Source organism: Cyprinodon variegatus, unplaced genomic scaffold (genome assembly GCF_000732505.1).
Source record: "Cyprinodon variegatus isolate N-32 unplaced genomic scaffold, C_variegatus-1.0 Scaffold267, whole genome shotgun sequence".
In the NCBI taxonomy this organism is placed as follows: Eukaryota; Metazoa; Chordata; class Actinopteri; order Cyprinodontiformes; family Cyprinodontidae; genus Cyprinodon; species Cyprinodon variegatus.
The window spans coordinates 741443-764453 of NW_015150720.1; the positions used below are offsets into that span (position 1 = coordinate 741443).

Genomic DNA, 23011 nt, shown 5'->3' on the forward strand with positions numbered 1-23011 from the left:
TCTTAAAAGCCTAGGTTAGAAAATGTTATGCAGTATTTAATTAAACCTGTGATTTCATTAATACAACATTTTCACCTCTGAATGTCAAAAAAACAAGTCATCACCTTAAAAAAACAAGAAAAAAAAAACATATTTTAAGGTGAAACGTCTTTAATAGTCTTTAAACTCCATCTGGATTTTTAATTCTAAGTTGTCTTATTTTGGAACAGATTCAGAAGAAAACAATTCACTTCACATAATCAGTAGACGTGCACCAGAGTTTGTAGCCTAAAACAATGTACCATTTCAAGTTTCATGAAAAGAACTTAATAGCAGACATTTTTCTTCCTGTTTTCCAAATTTTAGTGTCTGCAAAGCAGAGTTTGCACATCATTCTAGTAACTTGGCACAAAGATGGATATTCTCCTAAAATAGTTCCACTGAGCAAACAGTATCTCTCTGCACTGATGCTCCACGTTCAAATGTGGTTTTATTTGAGAAACTCTACATTCATTTATTTATAATTATGTGATTTATAGGGAGTGCAAATAAAGTATTGTTCTCAGGGACCAGCTTCATTTCGAGTACATGTGTGCTTAGTAAAAACATTTTCAGTCTATTTTAATTAATTTAATCCATGAATAGATGATTTAATCATATTTCACAATCTGCAGGTTTGATATAATTTTTATTATGTTTTGTTTTTGTAATAAAAAAAAATGTGTTGCTTTGGTAAATCTGCCTGCAGATAAAAATGCTCACCATCTCATTGGCTTGATAAGAATATTTGAATCTTTTTAGTGCAGTGGAGCTGCACTAATGGAGCTGCATGTGTTAAACTGTAACAAATGAAGCAGACTGCACTTCTAACCCCATCCCATGCTTTTAAAACACAGATTTTTTTCTGGTTTTCTGTTGTGGTTTCTGTATTTTCAGCTTGCTTGTCATTTTACTTCTTCCCATTTTCTAAGGTTAAATTGTTTTTCTTTGTGTTTCAAATCTCTGGATACAACACACTAAATGAAAACAACAAAACTGTGCATAACTGCTCATTTCTTCATTCATACAATAAAATATGCTTCTAAATCAGAGTTAAATCAAAGTTATAGTTTTTATCTATAGGTATAGATATGAAAATATATATATATGTAGTAAGTATAGATATAATGTCTTAGAGTTCTAAATTTTTTATTATTTTCAAGGGAGCAGTTCAGTTATTTGAAGAAAATGTTGCAGTTTATCCAGAAGCCTCTATGAATCATCCCAGTCTTTCTAAGCCAAAAAGGATCCTGCCCAGCTAGGCGCACAGCGTGAGGGACAGTTAGAGTTTCAACATGCTGTATATTACACTAAACCACTGCCTTTCATAAATCTAAACAATAATGGGTTTTGGCCATAACCAGCTATTACAAATAAAAAGGCATGAATGTCACAGAAATGGTCTGGATGCTATGGATTTAACATTTTATCATGCATGAGAAGGTTTAAAAAAAAAAAAAAAAAAAAACGTAGGAAATCATAAAATCATACAAAGAGCTTTTGATGTTACAATGCTCGCAGTCATGCAGAAAAAAACTGCCTTTCATTAGAAACATCTATATCATATCTATCTGACGCTTTACTTGACTAGGCTGCATTACATTCGGCCCAGTTATTCATTTGCTGCACTCACATCGGCACGATTTCATCGCAACCCCGAGTCACCTGAAATCTGAGTGGGAGAAAGCCTGAATGCTATTATGGAGAAGAAAGGGCTGTTTGAGGTGCCGCAAGCTGCAGACATTCAATTTGAAAACTGGCAGTCTGAATATGTCTTGCTGAAAGGTGCAGAAACAGCAGTTCAACTATAATAAAGCTGAAGTCAGCGTGTGTCGGCTGCATGTGTGGTTTATTTAAAATTCATAAGACTTTTGCAGCCTACTTTCGTTTGGACAAATTTAATTGGTGTGATTGAGTTTTATTTGTAGTCTTTTGCACGGCTCTGTTTGATGCTGCTTTCTAACCGGAACACTAACTTTTAGCTTGAGAACCATATGTTCTCTCTGACAGGCTTCAGGCCTGAGTATTCATTTTCATCATTTCACTAAGCTGAATTTAATAGACCATGGTGAAAGTGTGCCTCAGATGCTGTGAGCCAGACGAGAAATCTGAACTCTATGACTTCCTTCAGAACTGCTCAAATTCGAGAATTCAAGTTTAAATCCAACAGCTTTGTTTGATGTCCCCTTGTTGCCCTTCACAAACTGTCTTTTCTAGAGGCCTCTTCAGAACGCTGTACACATTCAGGCACTTTTACCCTCTTGGAAATTGGAATTCATTCAAAAATATTTCCAGACTGGGAGAGAGACTTAAACAGGGCAGACCAGGAATAAAAATTTATTAGTAGTAATAATAAAAACTCTTATTTCTACTTGTATGACTGAAGGTCAGTTCTAACCTGTTACTTACTGAAAACAGAAGATGCTCAGAGTATACATTTATATTACCACAGCATCATACAGTGACAGATCATCTTTATATAGAAAGGGGGTGAACTCTTTGGGTTTAATGCCTTAAACGCACTAACTAGGTTTTAAAGTTAAGGTACGTTCACACTGAACATGTTTACAACTAGAACCAACAATTTGCAAGTTATCCGAATAAAGAGTGCCAGGGGGCGAAGGACGTGACTCTAGCGAGGGGAAAGGCATTTTGATTACAGATAAGCAAGAGTGCCGCCACTTCTGTGAAGGTTGCAAAGCAAAGTTTGCAGGAGTTGAAACATCCAAACTTTTGTGTTTTCGTGTCACAAGAACCAATCAGGGAGTTAATGTGGCTGTGACACAGGGAGAAGGAGCACAGCAGGGACAAGCTTTTTTAAATCAAGATAGCAGGGGGATAGGGGAGAGGTGATTAAGTGGTTAGGGCATTGCACTTGGAATCCAGAGGTTCTGAGTTCGAGCCCCACTCCCACGGACTGCAACCCTAGGTCCCTGAGCAAAAAAAAACATTAACCCCACACTGCTTTCCAGGTGCTGCACAGTGGCAGCCCACTGCTCCCCAAGGGGATTGGTTAAATGCAGAGGCAAATTTCTTGAGTGTGAGATCAATAAAGGTCAATTATTATCATTATTATTATTAGATAGGGGAAATTATGTTGACATAGGATGAATTAGGAAAGGCTATAAAGAGGTTTTTGGGGTGGGTTAAAAAAGGGAGCTTCAAGAACTGTTAAATCAATCATCAATTGTCCTAGCTCCGGCAGAGTCATCACCTCTCCCCGCTTTTGCGCTCTCTCTGTCCGGCTAATTACCCAACCTTCCGCTCTCCAATTAGCTTTGAGAGCTAGCCTCATGCATCCACTCCCTCACCCTGGTGCTCTTTCTGCTGGGTTCTTTGGGATGCAGGTGCCGCCAGCTTTCTAAAATAACTAAAGCACAACGACTCGCTCCCTAACAAAGCAAGGTCCGCCATGCTGAGTTGAAACTGACAACCAGCAGATTCAATGACATAGTGGAGCCTCACACCCAGCATTCAATTTTTGCCGCCATGCGAATTACTGTTCTGGTCAGGTGTATTTTCAGCAAAATGTCAGGCGAGCAAAAGCAACCGAAAGCGGTGCTTTTATTTGCTGGATTTGTTTTCGGTGTGGACGTACATTAGATTAATTTGTTTGGATGTTAGATATTAAACTATGGGTGATCATAGCCAGTCTATAGTCCCAGTTCCATAAAGCAGCCAAGGGGAAGGAAGAGCAAAGGAAGTTAAGCAGGGATGTGGTCAGGATGAGTGAAGATGCCAGTAAACAAACTAAATTCATCAATAGGCGATTGAATGCCCACGCTACTGTACCTCTTTTAGAGTTCACCACACAGACTTCTCAGCCAAGGTCTGAGATAAATCATAGACACCTCATTATATTTACAAACGGGCCTGTGAAGTAGATGCATAACAAGCTATGTAAGCATTTAATCTTTTAACCAAATTTAACTGCAGTAGCTACATTTGAACCCATAGAGGTCAACGCTAAGGCAAGATATTGCAGAATTAAACAAGTCCAAAGTAATATAAAGACAATTTCTCATATTTATCTGAAAAAAAAAATGATCTCTAAAAAAAGTGTTGAAACTTAATTTACTAAAGCAATGGATAAGAAGCTGTTTCCCTGGAATAATGATATCAGTGCAAAATATAAAGCACTTCATAATGTTTAAAGTCTTTATATGAGGAGAAAAAAACAACATAATGTTGCTGATTTAAAGGAGACAATTGCTGCACAATTTCATTCAGTGGACTTGACACAGAACTGGCTCTAAAAGACTTGAGACCTAAATTTGGATTCCAAAAAATCTTGTAAACATGTTTTATGTTTTCATTTTCATCTTTTTAAAATCATAATCCATATATGCAATTTGATGTTCCCATGGTAACAAAAAATATAGCTTATCAAATTATATTTCTAAAATTAAGCTTTCCACTGTATTTACAAAAGTGAGTTATCGTTGATTTTTAAAAAAAAACAAAAAAAAACAGTAATTTGAAGTGTTTGTTTTATAGAAACATGCTTTTTGCCCAGTTTTTGATTACTTTTGTAATTCAGATCTTCATTAGCTGTTAATTAGGTTTTAATAGCATCTATCATAGGCATAACAGACAGCTTCTGTGGCATACATTTTAAAACTACCTGAATTTGACTTGCTTATACAGAAAAACAAACCTACTGTATAGGAGCGATCATTGGTGCAGGGGGTCAGGAAAGGGCACATCTGTGTTAATCTGCGCTCCATAAAACTAAAGTAAGCTTTTTAAGAACTAAAGAACAGTTTGCATTATTTTCAGAACTGTATTTTTTTTTTACACCTCTGTGTAATGTTGCGTTCGATAAGTTTTTGGTAGCCAGGATTTTGTTTTATTCCTTTCTAAATTCAAAGTGTTGGTTTTACCGTTGATTCCATTGTGTATTTTAAAATGTTAAGGCTGCAACAATTCTTCTCTTGCACATTCAGCTGGCTTAGAGCACATATGAAAGAAGGACAGGATGTTTGTGTGGGTAGCATTCATCTTGGCATAAACAACCCTTCCATACTGTTGCACTTGTGTAAAGATCCATTAAGACATGACAGAGTGTCATGATTAAATTTTGAAAGCTTAACCGAAACGGGTTGCAGTTTATTTAAAGAACAAACATCATTAATATAACTGAGTCTTCATGGGCTTTGAGGGAGTAGGAAAAATGCTGTTCATTTTGTCTCTTCAGTAAATATGCTGCAGTATACTGATATTTTGTTAGCTTCTTATATAATGTTTTAGATGCAAGTCTTACTGGAATGCATTTGCAGTTTGATTGAATTTTCAAGGTTACTGACTTATAATGATGACACAATGCTTATCGTGCAGCTGAAAATCTGAAGGCTGCCTTCTCGTTCGTATCATGAAAAAAAAAAGAGAGAAGTCCAGTGGTTCCCATGAGGCAGTGAACAGAGCCGTTTTACCAAGGAAGTAAACTGTTGTTTGCAAGAATAATCTTAATAAACCTGATTTACTACCAGCTTTTGCTCAAATCCAGTCCTCCCTTAAAAGATGGAGCTAGAACGGTGAGGCAGAAAGGTGTAATGAAACGCTTTAATGTCATTACTAATGCAGGAGGTGCTGCTGTCTATAGATAGATGCCTCCATGTTTTCCTCCAGGTGCATTAATATTCCATATTTCAGGATGCACACAGAAAAGAAGCATGTTAACCTTATTCATCCCTCCATTCTATCTCTCTGCTATGCTTGATCCCATGAAGCTAAGTTCCATCAGTCATTCGTAGTGAGATACTTACTCTTCTAAACAACAATAATTCCCTGAAATAGCATTACATATTGGTAAATTACCTTTATTTAGGATATAATGAGGCTCATTTTAGTATTAACTGATGTATGCAAGGTGTTTACATATGAAGAAGTTAATGATTCATTGGAATGAACTAGATTAGACAAAGATGGATTTGATTAGGATCTTTACCCTTTGCTCTTTACCCTCTGATACCTTTTACTTTGACTTGGTGCTGAATACATCAAATATAATAACTTGAATAATATATTATGGTCTAAAATACTTCATTCCTGGGGTTTTGTTTTACCTAAATGTTTTCTGTTTGTTCCCTGGCTTGTGGAAACACAGTCCATCAGGTGTACAGTCCCACCGTCTCTTGTACTATTACAGCTCATGCATAATTTACACGGATACCTTATAGATTTGCAGCATATCTCTCCAAGCACTCAGGGAAAATCCCTTTGTGGACTGACAACGGGAATGACCGCTCTACTTTAAAGCTCACACACATAGATGCACAGATTTGGAAAGACAACATTTAAAATAGTTAATGGCGTGGAATATGTAAATTGTAAAGAGACTTTTGGACTAAAAGACTCAATAAAAATAATATCAAAATATTTTTTTTTCAAAATTCAAGAATAAAGCCTGCTTTCAATGACTAATTCCAAATCCTTCATCTTTATATTGGGTTTAATCTGTGATCCATGTGATGCAAACAATCTGTGCTTCTTTTGTGGCATCAGTTGCACTTGAGATATAGTTCCTAAAATTGCTGAACTCTTGCATATTTCTAACATTGCATGCTAGAAATAGAGGATGATCAGCCACATATAGTATATTAACAATATTTCTAACATTGCATGGTAAGAAATTTGATTAACCATTAAAGGAATGTCAAATAAGATACCAAGAGGCCCTCAAAATTAACAGAGATATTATTATTTCATTAACGTTCCTTTTTTTCATGATGGTAGCGAAAACTGACGAGCTAAACATGGATCTTGATGACTTAAACATAACTAGTCATAGGTTTGAGCTTTCGTCAGAAAAGACGAGACGAGACTAAATAAAAATTAGTGGTTGGTCGGTCAGACATTTAAAATGCATCATTGTAATCTGTTAGAAAAGCTAAGCAGTATCATCCCTGCAGCTACGTTTTTTTTTCATCATGCACCCCACCTTTCAAGCACTTTCTGCATGGCCGCTGATGGACCATTGCAGCAGAGGCAGGGGGGAAAATAACTTTTAATTGTCTGGTACTGCGTGCTGAACTCTGGAAAAACTGCTCTGAGTCTGAGTCTGCGCTTTATGCTCCACACTGATAGTTCGCTCTCTGTAGTATGACTCTTCCTGCTCTCGCTTTTTAATATACTATATGTGGCTGATCATCATCTGCCAAGCATAAAAAATCTTTTAATCTAACTATTAAGATTGTATTTCTTCCAGCTCACAGGAGGTGACACTAAACATTCTTTAATTTCTACCAAAAGGAATCCCTAAATTATATCCAAGGAAAATATTTCATCACATACTGTTTATTTTTGGAGCTAGGTGAAAAGGTACATAGATCTTTGAATATTCATCTCTTATTATTCTCATTTGTATGTATTTAATTTCTTATCTAATTTTATGATGTAAATGTTTCCTTGTATTGTAATTAAAACATTTTCTATGTTTCCTTTAAATATATCAACATTTTAGTTAGCATATTCATTCAATTTAGGTCTGGATTGCCATGGCATTACAAGGCAATTATGTAGGTTCTCTGTATTCTTTATATCAAAACCCTGTGAATTTAAAACTACATTGACCCCCTGAGCAGCGGTTACCAAGAAGCCAAATAAAGCCAAAATTGCCAAAGAAGAAAGAAGAATGTTTTTGCTCTTTGCTTTTTTTTGGAGCAATGAGTATTTGATTGATCTGTGTGCAATGCATAATTCATAGTAGATCAGGAAGTGTTTTCTTTTGAATGTAAACCTTGTATGTCTAAAACCATTCCTTTGTTGTACATCTTGTTAGCTTCTCTGTCTGTTATATTTACAAATATGATATGATGAACTAGATCTGCTATTTTCACAGCTTTTGTTTAAGACTTTTTTTTTTATAAAGTAGGGCATTAATTCATAAAAAAGTTTATTTGAATTCTACAAATCAACGTTTTTCTGCCCAACAGCAATGATGAACTGTATGGCATTCTATACCCAGCAATTGCAGTATCTAGGCAAGAGCTGTCAGTCTGGTAAATAAGCTGGTTGTTTGAAATTGTAAAGGTTAACAGTTTTTTTTTTGCAACATGTCGACTAAAACTGACCTAAACTATCACATATTGTAATGACTAAAATGCGACTAAGACTAATTATAGTTTTCGTCCTGAAGACTAAGACTAAATCTAAGATGGCTGTCAAAAACAACACTGCCTGCCACCCTTGACTGATAGCAGTTGATCGTTAGCAAACTTGGTGGCAGCGACCAATGAGACTCAGGGCAATTTTAGTTATAAAGCACATATTTGACCAAATGCAGCTCTATGTGCTTATTCAGAGAAAATAATAATAAAATATAAATATATTGGATAAACAAGTAGGTAAGATACAGTTTTTAAAAAGGCTCAGTGTTAAATGTGAGGCTCATACTAAACTCTAAAAAGCTACATGAGTTAATTTCTCTGTTGTAAAATCAATAATGTCCTATTTGTCTACTAACTAAGTTATTGACTACCGCTGACACAAAAGGTACAAGAGGAGTCAGTTATGATTTGCTGACCACTTTAGAAATCAGGCAGAATTTGGGGGTTTTGTTCTCTGTATTACAGATAAAAACCTAGAATGTTTTGGGCCAATGAATTACAACTACAACAAGGGGAATAGAATAAATATACACTGATAAAGCCGCTGTGCCTTTTCTGCAGCATGTCGATGACTCAGTATTGTGCTAGTAACGGCACTGGAAACCTTCAGATTTGCTCAATTATAAATGTTTAATCAATGATCAGAAAATTTAAAGCTTGAATGTTGTTAGATGAAGACATCATAGAGGAAACAAAATTAACCCTCATACTTTCTGCTGTAAACACTGTAAAACACAAAGCAGCTACCTACAGCATGCAAACGCAAACATTTTTATTTTGAGACCACAATAACGTAAAAACCTTCTGTTAAGTGTTTAATCAAAGTAAATAATGCAGGGGCAAGCAGGTGGCGCAGTGTTTAGTGCGCACACCTCGATGACCCGGGTTCGAATCTGGCCTGTGGTCCTTTGCCGCATGTCTCTCCCCCTCTCTCATACCCCCTTTCCTGTCAGCCTACTGTCAGAAAAACAAGCCACTAGTTCCGTAAATACTCCAAATAAAAAAAATGTGATATAAATCATTTTGGCACATAGCACCTGGTCAACTTTTTTTGCATAACTTGTATTGGGGGTTGACACTGTTTAATGCAGCTCTGTACATTTCAAACACAAATAATCTTTAAGGTGCAGACTATAGTTTGTCTCAGTAACAGCATATGACTATCCCCCTATCTGTTTCTTAAATTCTTTAGCTAATTTGGGCTCAGCTTCATGGCTTACCATTTTAACCCAGCTCTGCTTCCTTTTTTGTTTCTGTGACAAACTGTTTCTAAAACCTATACTTTACCTTTGCTTATCATAGGAATCTTTATAAATAACATAAATCAATCTGAAATCTAATCAATGTAGGCACAAAATGGGTAAGACCAGTTATACGTTTCATAATTAGCAAAAAAAAAAAAATCCACTGGACATTGTTTCCAAGGTTGAAGACGTTTCACTTCCAATCCAGGAAGTTTTTTCAATCAAAATATAAGAATTAGTGTTGAGTTTGAGGATTTATAGAGTGGACCAAAACAAAGCCTTGTTTTGTCGTAGAAAACATGCAAATTGAACTGGACCAACAGGTCCGCCCCTTAGGAATGGGGGTCGTTTGGGTTCTTTGTTAACCTGTAATAACCAATACTGGTCTATGCCTCTGAAAAGGGAAACGTTTGGGGGAACAGGCTAGGTGTTCTGTTCCCCTGTATGGGGGTGGGGTTGTGATAATAGCAGGAAGGAATCGACTCTATCGCTGCAAAGTAGGTTTTTGATATTTGGAATTGAAAAAGCTTCCTGGATGGGAAGCAAAACATCTTCAAGCTTGGAAACAAAGTCCAGTGGATTTTTTTTTTTTATTTTACGTTTTTGGAATGACTATGACCTGGATGACTAAGAATCTTCACCACCATGTTTCATAATTAGCATATTTTACCTCATAGTAAGGCGTAACATTAGCTTGTTTTAATTGCTTAAGTTGACATCTAAAGTACAACATAAATAATTATTTGAATGTTATTTGCAAAGCTATTAAATTTTAGCAACTGCTAGTCAGCAAAGACTAGAGAAAAACATTTGAAAAGTTAAACACGCCTAAAAAGCATACGCCTAAAAAAGCAAGATGAGATTATACTTTAGCCATACCTGCTAAAGTTGTAGAAGACAGTCTAGCCCAGGGGTCACCAAACTGTTTAGAACTTAGAGCTACTTCATGGGTACTGAGTCATTTCAAACTTGGCCCTTTATAAGTTGTGCTGTTTTCAGGAGACCCTGAGGGCAAACAATGTGGTCGTTGAGGGCCCCTTTGTGCTGCGTTGGTGGCCCCTGGTCTAGACAACTGAAAAGTGTTAAGATGTATTGTCATAGTAAAGTCTATTAAGTCCTTCAACCTGGATTCTCTACAGAAAAGGGTTTAAAAAAGAGCCTACTGCAGTGGAGCACAATATGCACAGTTCACAACATCACATGATGCTCAGCATTAATTGGCAGTCTTCGATATCAGGATGGGCAAATTCCCCAAATGCTTAATTCTCTCATGAATATTTAAAAGTCCACAAAGAATAGTTTTAGAATATTTCAAAGTATTTCCAACATAAATGTTCTTCCTTAGAAAATATTTTTTATGTGTTTTCCCTGAAGGTCAGCTAGCAAGTGGTGCAAAGAGAATATTTCACGCTAAAGATCCCAGTTACATATTGATCTGATAATTCAGACTGCTAGAGCCGTGCTTGAAAATAAAAATCATTTTGAGAAGAGCCTTCTGCAACCATTAGCAGTGGTTTCGGTGAAAATGTATCAAAGTGCATGTTAACTGTACATGAGGACATTTTAGTATTGTCTGAAGCTGGATCTGAAACAGTGTAATTTGGTGGTTGTCCAAAAGTGGAAAATAAATATCCCATTGGTGTTCTGTCAATTACGTTTGCTGAAATGTTTTACTTCTTATAAAGAATAAATATTATGATATTGTTTCATTTAACTGCAATTCTAGTTTTTATTTGAGTTATAAACCATCATAGACAGACAGATAAACTTCAAAATAAACTTCAAGAATTTACATTTTATGAATTTTGACAATTATTCTTTAAAACCACAGCTTTAGTTTGTCTGAAATTGTAATGTTTACATAAAACACATAAAGATGTATTTTGAATATAGAAATGGTACTGTGTGTTGTTGCTTAGATGATTACAAGGAGGGATTGCTGACTTGGCAGTTGTTTAGCCAGCTACTGACAGCCTCCAGTAAACAAGCTCACTGCTAAAGAGAGTAGCTTTTCCAATGTATTATACACTTAATGGGTCAAACTGACCGATCCATGTCCTGTTAGACCAGGGAAATAATCAACTGTTGACCTTAATCATACACCAATATGCTAATACAGTAGGAAGCTTTTTTTTGCTTTTTTTTATCTATTTGCAAAGGTAATTTTCAACATGTGAGAAAGGAAGCTGAAATTGAATGCCAACTTTGTTATTTCCTGTAAATATTTGGAGAGTTGATTTGAAAGGAAATGTGTAAAAAAAAAAAAAAGATGCCTAATTACCTGTTAAAGAGGTTGGGGGAAATTTACAAGCGTTGAACTGCAGCTGCTTCAGTAGACAAAATTCATATTTAAAAAAAAATAAAAACATGTGCTGCATATTCACACTTATGTAAATACTGCTTTTACCCTTTTTTAAACTTTTGCTTTTTGTCCCTTATTAAGAATACTCTCCACATCTCGTCGTTATTGTTTTTAAGTGACTAATTATGATGTAAATAATTGAAAGCTTAAGTTCAATTATTTTATTTTGTAAACCAACCTGACCATTAAATTTGATTCTGATGAGTCACTGCAGCCTTGAGTGGATTATAAAGGCTATTTGAGAGTTTTAGGGGAGCATCACATGGTGCAGACTGCAGCTGGATTCAGGGCTTTCAGTGACCAACCAGAGATGTATTAAGACATTAACTATGACTGATGCATTCCTTGTTGGGTGCCAATCTTGAACCGGAAACATTAAAGGAATATTTCAAGGGGTAAAAAGGGAAAATATCTGGACTATGGATTTATATCTCTTTTTAGGTTAACCATACTTTACTTTTAATTTTGCATAGGGGTAGAAACTGGATCCAAAGATTTAGTCAGGCTTAAACCCCCTGCTCCTTTAAGACAGATCATCCGATTTAACCCCCCAAAAATCTGTTTTTACAGAGTTTTACATTTTATGTAAGGAAATAAACAAATCGACTATTTTGTGGCAGATTTTAATGCTCAGATTGTCCTAGAGCCCATAGCCCTGTTTTACAGTTGTCTTTAAACATAATTCAGATTCACTGTTATGGTTCTCCCCTTCTAAGTTTTAAGTTTCTTTTTAACTTTTCAGTTCCACTTTGATTTATGTTATTCTGTGTTTTGTTGTTTTCTTTTCCATTTTGTGTTATATTTAAGCAGTATTGTATGTTTTGAGTTGCTCTCTGTTGACCCTTGTGCCGGTCACTTTCCCCTTAACTCCTTCTGGTTACTTCTGTCTACACCTACCAGATGATTAGTCCTCCCATTGTTTCTCTCTCCCATATATACACCTTCTGTTCAGTTACTCTTTGCTGTTTTCTTGTCGTTACTTGGCTCCCCATGTGTGTTTTCCCCTGATGTCTCCTGGTTTTTGGTTTCCTGATTTTGTTTCTGTTGCCTTTTTGATTTTATTAAACCTGCAAGGACTAATCTATGCATTTGGGTCCTCAACCAACCTCCACCCTTCATTGACATTCACAGATATTTATGAGGTTTCTTCCATTTTAAATGATCCATCTTGATTTATATAGACTTTAATGCATTTATAAAAGTGAGTGTTAGATACAAGTAATGTAGGGTTTCAATGACAAATGCAACTGTTATTGGGGTACTTAGAAACAGTTCTAAATTTAGGCCGCAAAAGTTGTGGCTAAAGCCAAATCAATGGTTCTGTTTAGTAATTTAATTGAGAAGAAAAGGCGGGCTAACTTAGAGGCCAGAGATAGATACGATTCATTGAAAGGAAAAAAACTGAAAACCTCTGAATGAGCCTCTTTGAAGTGACTAATGTCACTGACTCATTTGACTGCAAAGTCCAGACATTAATTAAGATTAACATAATAAGAAATAATTAACTTGGAAACAATCACTGTTTGAAAACCCCCCCTTTGAAATAACATTTAAATCAGCACAAGGTTTTTTTTTTAACCTCAGACGGAGTGTTTTGTGACACTCTTTAGCTTTGTGCAAGCAGTTTGTTTTCCTCAATAGAAGACATTTTATGTACTCAGCAGAAGAGCCTTTGCAGGTTGTTGAAAATGGGGCAACTGTGTTTTTCCTCAAGTTTCCTCTGCTTCACTGAATAATAGCAGGCACACATGCTACACTTTTCAGGTGTGACAACAGTGCTTTAAACATAAACTGGTGTTTTTTCAAATGTGGCTGCTTCTTTTTGGTCACAGCTGTATGACAGCTGCACCACAGGATATTATCTGGCTCCTCTAGAGTCACCACATAACTAGCAGGATTTGCATGTGCATGGGTTGAATAAATGGATTACTTCTCTTTGCATATTGAAATACAGCATTTAGCAATTTTCAGCAGGTTTAACGAAAAACCTGCACAATACATCACTTCACGCCGCTTAGAGGTGTCTGATTTACAAGTGAAAGGATTTAAACACATGCCTGTGCAGACGTGCGCAGGTATTTCTGCAATTTGAGTTAGACTTGTAAATGACAAAATTAGCATCAACGTTCCTTCATTTATCTCAAGGAGAAAGGAATGGTTGTGAGTGGAGTGGAATAAGTTAAGTGGTAAAAAGTTCAGGCAGAAAGCACCACTTTGCCAAGCACCTGCCATATTCTGAAGGAGCAGGTGGAAGGACTTCAATCAGGCCTAAATTTATGCAACACATTGAAAAAAAAATCCTCTTTTATTTACCTGTGTGTGAGAGTTAATTTTTTTGTTATGCATCTGTAAATCTTTCCTAAGGCTAATTTCACAATTTTTCCTGCTTTTTTCTTGTGATGTTAAAACACACATAAAAAAGGAAATGACAGGTGTGAAAGTAAAGATATACAGTATATTCTGTGGAAATCAAATCCTGCTTTGATTTTAAGTTATGAGCTCAGCTTTCAATCCACTCCTGCGCTGAGTAGTGCCTTTCAGTTCGTAACAAGCTGTCCTCTGCTCCCTTAAAACAGGTTACGTTTGCTGTTACATAAAGTCTTGTTTTATTTATCTGTGTATTTATTAATTCCCTTGTTTGTTCTTTCATCAAATTTAAGGATTTACTCACTTCCAATAAATGCTAAGGGTAAAAAAAACTTATCTGAGTGATCTGTAAAAAAGTTAAATCCATTGTTTAACCTTCGGTTTCAGGCATAGAGCATTCGGAAGTGAGTAGAGTGAGTCGATGGTGAAGCTTTAGCTCAAGTTTTGTTCATTTTGGGGCATTTCTGAGATTTCCCAGTAGCTGTTGCCTTGTTTCTTCATGAAACAAGACAATTATATTATATGTTTTAAATTATAATTATGTTAAATGTTATAAACAAGCAATAATGTTATAGCCATAATGTTAATGTTCCTTTTTTATAATTAGACTGCTGAATGTTTTGTAAAATGGGTTATTGTATTTTATTATATTTATTATATTTTATTAATTATTATTTAATTATTTAATTAATTATTTATTTATTATATTTTATTAATTATTAAAACTGTAAATAAACAGTCATAAGTTTATAGTAATGAAGCTCTAGCGGAAGTTCAATTGAAGAAACTCTGACTTACCTCCATCAATCAGAAGCTGATCCGTCTCTGAAGCGAGCCAATCAGCTTCGAACTACTCCACCACGAAGCCCAATCAGCGTCCTGCTTCCACTTTATAAACTCTTTCAAATCCTCATCCCAGCCCGCTATCCTGCAATCGCCATGTCGGATTTTGATTCAGACGACATTCACCCACCTCCATCCCCTTCTCCGCCATCGCAGCTGAATCGTCCTCCATGACACGACTTCACCTCAACCTCATCAGAGAGTATTAATCCCAGTTGTCACCATCCCTCGTCTCATCGCATTGGTCCGGCAGAAGACCACCATGTTGAGCCCGGTTCTGCCAGAGGTTTCTTCCCAAAGGGGAGTTTTTCCTCTCCACTGTCGCTTCATGCTTGCTCATCATGGACAGTTCACGGTACCTGCATCACCAAGCAGGACCTCTATATCCCGAGTCTGAGTGAAGCCCCGGCGTCAGCTCCCTCAGTCTTCTAGTCCCACAATTCTGCACAGCAGATCACCTTGTCAACCAGCTCGGATTAAACCACCACCAGTTTCAGGCCGGGGGGAACATCCCTATTCACATTCATCTACTCATGCATGTTAAGCATAATTCAGCATGAATGTTCCTGCCGAGGTCTGAGCGCCAAAGACTATACTTTCTTATCAATAAATTCTTCTAATTATCTTTTCTCTCTGTGTGAGTTTTTCAGATTGAACTGTTTTTATGTATTTTTACTGTTTTCAAGGCTGCACTTTAAAAAAATGAAATTGTTTGGAGAGCTGTTCTTAACATAATTTATTTTTATTTACATTCGTGTACACAAAATGAAAAAAAAAATCTTTCTACGTCTACGTTTCTGAGGCTTAGGCAAATGTGTGCGTTACACATAGTGTTTCAGAGCTGCAGCGCTTTAAAAAAAAATGTTTTTTAAACAACCTTTAAACATCAGCAGCAATCCAGCTTATCTAATGTTAACCTCAGCATTCTACAGTGTAAATAAGTTAATAATATTTACAGAGAACTCATTTAGTGTGGTACAGAGTCTTCCTGTACCACCAACACATAGAAAGGTATGCAGCACTATGCATGTATAAGATTCATGCAAGATTAAAAAGAAAAGTTAAATGAAAAAGAAAATCACGTTTTTAATCACGTTTAGAAAATTAAAAATGCATAAAAAGATCTTCAGTTCCGTTTGAAATAGAAAATGTAAAAAGGTAATTAAAAGCAAAATATTAGATTTTCAGTCTCTTGGACTGAATATTTGCATAATAATATTTGCAATGTTTTAATATTTGCTTTTGCTCTGTGTGAGTCATAAAACCTAATGCATATGATATTAGAAACAAGGATTTGTATGCATTATTCAGCTGCTGAATGCTAGCCAATGCCTGCAAAAAAACATATTGCATCCTCTAATATATATATATATATATATTTTTTTTTTTTTTTTTTTTTTTTTTTTAAGAAAGAAATAGATAAAAATAAGGGAATTTAGTTTCATTACATCACTTTCAGTCAGCTTTTGCCCTGTTTTTTTTTTTTTTTTTTTCAATTACATAAAAAGTGAAGAGCACTGCTGTGGACGGAGGTGGCCTTGTTAAAAGAGGGTGAGAGGAGAAATCATAATTTCATCTTCATACAAGGGTTGGTGCTTAAAAACTGAAAAGAACAAATTGTCTAAAGTCAGAATGTTTGTGCTTCACAAAATCTATCACTTATTGCAGGCAGGAAATGATGACAGTTGTCCCATTGCTTCTTTTTTGCTCCTAGCTGGGACCACGTACATCTTTGGGAAAGGAGGGGCTCTTATTACCTTCACCTGGGCTCCCAACGAAAGGCCAAGCACACGCGCCGACAGGTTAGCCGTGGGCTTCAGCACTCAGCAGAAGGAGGCCATTTTAGTGCGTGTGGAAAGCACCCACGGTCTCGGAGACTATCTCCAGCTGCACATTGTAAGTACACAACAACAGAAAAATGTGCTTTTTAAATGCAACAGTTCATATTGATGTATTTTGCCCCCTTTAAACTAGGTCAGATAAAAAAGTCAAATTTCACCAGGTTTTTTTATTGAGTATCTTTGAGATTCTTTAATATTTTGGAAATCTGTTGCAAATTCTTTTGCTGGAGAGTTTTTTGGTTATATTTAACACTAAGAGAAAGACTTTTCTATAATATTATAATATATTTCTATAATATTACTCAAATCATACATTTCACAGTCAGTTTTTTTATGGTTTGTTACTTAAATGTCTCCTAACAAAAACAAAAAGTGATTTCATGTTGTGCATACTATAGCTCCCTGGCTCCTGTTTTTTCTCGTTTTTTTTGCGGTCAACATTAAGAACGCTGAAGGAAAAGGAACTCTGAAGCAACGTGCTGAATCTGGCCTTCCAAACATCATTACAGGACTTAAAGTCGTGGGGAAGCAGCTGTTCCAAGTGTTGCAGTTCCGAATTATCCGAAGTGGTGCCCCACTTTACACAAATTAATACACTGAATGTGATTGGTCGTTTATCAAGGGGATGGGATTGTTGTGGTAGAAGGTTCCCAAGCAGTTTGGTTGTGGCCAGTGTCTGGAAGTATCTTGCTAACCAGTTAGCAAGATGAAGTTAGCAGCCGTACATGTTTGAGCCTTTGCCGCGCAACGCTGGCAGTTCTGTTAGCTCTACGCCTGCTGAAGACATACCTACATGGGTCATGCTCCCTAACCACTGCGCCACCTGCACACCCAATATTGTTCTTTTTCATAACACATTGTCCTTTTTTTATGCTTGTTTGAAAGAAACAAATAAGAGAAACAAATACAGCAAAAGGCTGAAGCTCTTCAAAATGTAATGTCAAATATATGAAGGTTTCATGGACTCACATAGAGTACAAGTGAGAATGTTTTATTATTTTTTTCAACTCTGTCAGGTGGGCTTTGCCACAAGCAATTGTGAGCAACACCATACTGTAGTTCTTTTGTGGATAGGATTGTCAGGAGGTCCCTATGCTAAATTAACTATCCATAGGAAGCATCCTTTTCCTGCCTCCTTCCCTACTGTCAGTACAATCCAAACACCACTTGCCATGACGCTGCAGATGCACTTCCACTTTGGTTTAGGTGTCCGTTCTAATTTGCTTGATTCAGATTGAACTTTTATCTGCCCTCCTATAAACAGACTTTCATGCTCGGGATGCTCTGATGACATCACGCAAGTGTCACACATAACCCCCAAAACACACCAATCGTGCCGCTGCTTGTTATCGCTTCTGCACAGTCTGATTGGATTTTAGAAAATATTGTCTCTGACTAAAGAGTCCTTCCATGGACATTTGACATTCATGTTAGAGAATAGTAAGAATATTTATAAAAACAAGGTGCTTTGTGAGCGAACAGAAAAACATTTGCTGTTGGAACGAGCTCCAAATATATTGATTTTCACTGAGGATTAAGAAAAAATCAATTTCTCAGCATATCTGTAAAACTTCCATGAGCCGACTTTTTTCCTTCTAAATAGGGGCTCATCTGCAATGATTCATTGAGTTTCAAATTTAATTAATAATGCACCTAAAGCCAATTGTAGCATATTTCAGATTAAATTCTAACGATTAATGCCTTTATTCTTGGCTGTAAGACAACCCAGCTTGTATGATTCACTTATGTTTGACATCAGAGTCCAAACATTGATATAAATAAGGGCCTAGAAAAATGATAGTATGGGAAGAAAACAGAGCATCCAATTAGCACAAGGTCTCTAAACTATATTCTGTTATAAATTAAAACCCAATAAGTCAACAGATGCTTGTTTTTTCTTTTGTTGAAGGTGTGTTTTAGTTTGTAAACATGACAGGATGCGAAACCGGGAAAGCAATCTGTCAATTATCTGAGTGCTGTAATAATTGAAATCACATCTGTTGTCAAACCACCTGTCAACAATTGGTGTGTATGTGGTTCCCTTTGAACTCATGCTTTCTGAAAGCGTAATATGCATCCCTTCATAAATTAAGCTTGAATAATTCTATGCAAAAACAACACATGTCCTCCTGTGATGTTGTTAGGTATAATAAAAAGATACAGGTGCACATCTACAGCTAATTTAGAATCACCAATAGCAAAACATGAATATGTTTTGACGATAAAAGAAGGCCAAACCAATCATAGCATTTAGCAGTGAAGGCCACACTTTAGCTTTAAATGTCATATTTTGGTACTGGAATAATACTATATTTAAAACAGACAGCACTTTGATCTGTTCTGGACTCACTTCAACTGTCATTCAATTTAATAGGGCGTTTAATTTGCAGCAAAAATCAGATCCAGAAATTTCATGTCACCCCTTTTAGTACGTTCTTGTTCCAAATTTGAAAAATAGTCAGATTTATAAATGATTTAATTCTAAACTGGTAGAAGCAGTTACGTTAATATCTTACTACAATATTTTGTCATACTATTGTAATAATAATGAACTTGATAATTCTTTGAAATCCTTCTTTAGTAACTGTAGCTGTTAATGCAGGCCACAGCAACATAGCCCTTCAATCACAAACGCTAGTAGGTTTACATTTTTTTATCTTATTCTAATTCAAACTTATTGTCTAGACGATAAATCAAAATTTTTATCATGACTAGAAATTTAACATAACAATAAACGATACAATACAGGCCCGCACCTTGTAGCAATATAAGCCATTAACAAGATATTTCTCACCAGCTCATGTATTAAAGGAATGAACATTTTATATGCATGTAAACCAAAATACTACTGAATTATACTATACTATAGTCATAATGTTAAATTTTCAATTTTCTTTTACTTGAAACCCAATCAATTTAATCTAGAAATACAAAAAGAATGCAATAAAAATAAAAAAATAAAAATTGCTAACTACTGTAAGAAAAACAACACAATAAAGGGTCGATGCATGTATGTATCTCAGCAATTTTGCAACACACTTTCTAATGTTTCCACAATAACATGTGCGCAACTGATTGATGACAATACAAACTAGTTAGTATAAAAAATAAGTTGTTGGACTAAAGGCTATACAAACTGCTAATTGTAGTTAGACTATGTTAGTAGAGGATATGTAGTTGTTTTTTAGTAAAAAAGTTTTTATCGTTTGGAGTAATAGAAGAACCTTAACTGGTACATCCATGTGTAGATTAAAATAAGGCAATCCCAGCAGTCAAAAACTGAAATTCAAGAGATTATTTACTGTTCATGAAATTAGATTAACAACTGTTCAAATTTGTAATTCAAAATCTTTTCTTCTTTTATAAAAAAAAAAAACTTAAATTACTTCTAAAGTATTGTCCCTTGTAATGTTTAAACTAAAGGTCAGTTCTTAAATTGGTACTAGTCTAATGAGCCAAAAGAGGACATTCATCTACTGTATATCCATGTATTAAAAAACATTCTGCATGGAAACATATTTAATATTATTAATAATTATTTTCCTATTTTTACAGAATATAATTGGGGTTCTTTCAGCAACCAAGAACTGTATTTGTTTGATTGGTAAAAGAAAGAGATCTCCCAAAAGGTATAATGATGCAGCCATCACACTCTTCTCATAGCAGTTTTTTTATGTTTCCACTGGAATTAGGAAAAGGTGCATGTTCAATTTAGTTGTGCTCCAGAGATCCATAGCTGAGGTGGAAAAAACAGTTGACAGGGAAACTATTAGTTGTGCACACCACAAGTCTGTTATTTATGAAAGCATGGCAAGAGGAAAACCACTGTTAAAAAGCACAGTTTACTTGTCTTCTGTCAGCTGACGAGAAGATGGAAGCTAACCGAGCTTTTCACACGGTTGCCCTTTATTCAGCTTTTTCCATCTGCCCTTCTTGTCTGTCCCTGCTAAATAAAATCCTTTGCACAGAAAAAATAAGATAAAAAAGTTTAAAAATTGTATTTTTTTCAATCTGTAGTAGTACTTCTACAGACTGAAGTCATGAAACAAAACAAAATTTCTATTCAGAAAAAAAAATTGTTAATAAAATGAACAGATTACCTTGGATTTAAATCTACCAGGGTTATGAATACTTAACATGTTTATGGTAAGATTTACCCAAAGATCCTAGTCTGTTATAGGATTTTTAAGATTCTAGTTATTTTTAATCCAAAAGTCCTTCTGTCTACTTCTCATTGAAATCATCTCACTTTGAAAAGTGTGACGCTGACCTTGCCTACAGTATCTTGCACTTGCATGTCTTCACCGCTGCCAATTTGCAAAACCGGCAGTTTTTTATTTGTTTTTCAGAAGCCGCCAAGCCTCTCACAAACAGACAGATTGCTTAGTTTGACACCTTATTTGCATTCCATGGAATGAAATTCTGAAATATTTAAGGCGGTTGTTGTCACTTGAAAAAAATGTGTTGTAATTCACATTCTGTTACTGTGCTTTAATTTTCTTTTAAAGAAGGCTTTGAAAAAATCCAGGAAGAGAGAAACTGCTCACTGCTGGTCAAAATAACACTAATCACAAGGGAGAGCTGAAAATAGTAAAGGAAACAGTTGATTTATGACTTCTATATGTGGCAGTGACATAGGTGATTTAGATAAGAGTCTTTTCTCACAATTCTCCACACCTTTTTTTGTTAGAACTATAGCATGATAAATAATCACAGGGAAATAGAACATTAAACTAGTCACATGGCCTTAATGCAACTGTGCAATGCTGTGGAGCTCCATAGGCCAATTATTCTGCTCAAATGAAACAAACCGTCACATTCACCAGAGAGCATATTAGAAGCAAATGTTGGTCTCCAATGATCATGTTTTTAATGAGTGACTAAAAAATGTAATACACAAAGCTTTCACTGTTAAATTATGTTGATTAGAATTGCTGAATAAGTGATGCAACACAGCCATGTGTCCTGCTGAAGAGAGGCTAAATATATTTATTTGGTAACTAGATTAGGTTTTTTTTTAATTACTTTTTCATGAATTTTCATAATGAAGCTATCAGTCAATTAGCAAAACATGTTGGGCTGCAGAGTAATAATTTAAATAAAATAATATATGTCACCTGATTTATTCAGATTTGTAGATCATGTTAAGTGGGGTAGAATCTGCTGAAGTTAAGGGTCTTGCAAAGGTTTCATGCATCTAAAACGTTTTTATAGTGTGTTCCATTTATAGCTTAAGAATGTAATTATAGTTTATTGGAAATTTATGTGAAATTTATGTGACAGCTTAGCAAAAAAAGCAGGATTGGGTTATAAATCAAAATTAAAAGCTATGAACATCTCACATACTGTACAGCTGACTGATCTGTTATCTGAAAATGTAAACTTCATGGTACAACCGAGAAACCTAAAAAAAATTCATCCAAACTGAGAGCATACATGGAGAAATTTAATCAAAACAGCAGAAATAGGACAACTATTTCACATGTACTCCACAGTTCTGGCCTTTGTAGAGGAATGCCGTGTAAAAAGCCATATGAACTCCTCTTCGCAAAATTGCCTTGATCCATGTAGAGGAAATGGCAACATGGGAGAAGGAACTTTGGTAATTTAAGACTTTAATTAAGCTTTTTTGTATATATGCAAATTTCGTAGTGCAGCAGTGTATTAACCTAATTGTGCAAACTTGTCTATGGTCTGTAAATGCCAAAGATTTTTTTTTTTTTTCAATTGAACAATTTTTATGTAATATTTTTAATACTTTTATAAGTTTATAGTAATCTATTTGCATATGGATCTCATTTTAGACAAAATACTTTCCTTTGATCATTTTGAAAAGAGCTCAAAGGAGAAAAGCTTGGAAGGTTCTTATTTTTTGATGTCTCATTTCCATCGAGTAATCTCTTCAAAATGAAAGAGAATCGGCTCTCCACGCTTACTTCTATTGTATCTGTTACCGCCTGCCATACCTATCGCTAAGCTGCTGAAAAGACACTTTCTTTATTCCAGTGGGAATGAAAAAGATAAGACGCCTCCGAATCCCCAGCAGCACTAAGACGTCTACAGCAAAGAGTCTAGTAAAGCCAGGCAGAACACAGAAAGACAGTTGGCTAATGACAAACCGAGACAGACAGATCTGCTGGTCTTCTTAAAAGAATAATGATCTGTCCACTTTAAGATCTGTTTAAAGATGTATGAAGTGGCAATTATGTCTCATCGCAGCTCTGCCAG

General features: G+C 35.6%; 1 protein-coding gene across 8 annotated transcripts in view; it reads left to right on the forward strand.

Annotated features, from left to right (window-relative positions):
- Window positions 1-23011, forward strand: part of LOC107089820 (neurexin-2-like) — a 224374-nt gene that overhangs the window by 169835 nt on the left and 31528 nt on the right. For all 8 annotated transcript variants that reach the window (XM_015382809.1, XM_015382812.1, XM_015382811.1 and 5 more), the window contains one exon: window positions 16657-16838. In XM_015382809.1, the coding sequence (XP_015238295.1) occupies window positions 16657-16838 (182 nt within the window). The remainder of the gene's footprint in view (window positions 1-16656; window positions 16839-23011) is intronic.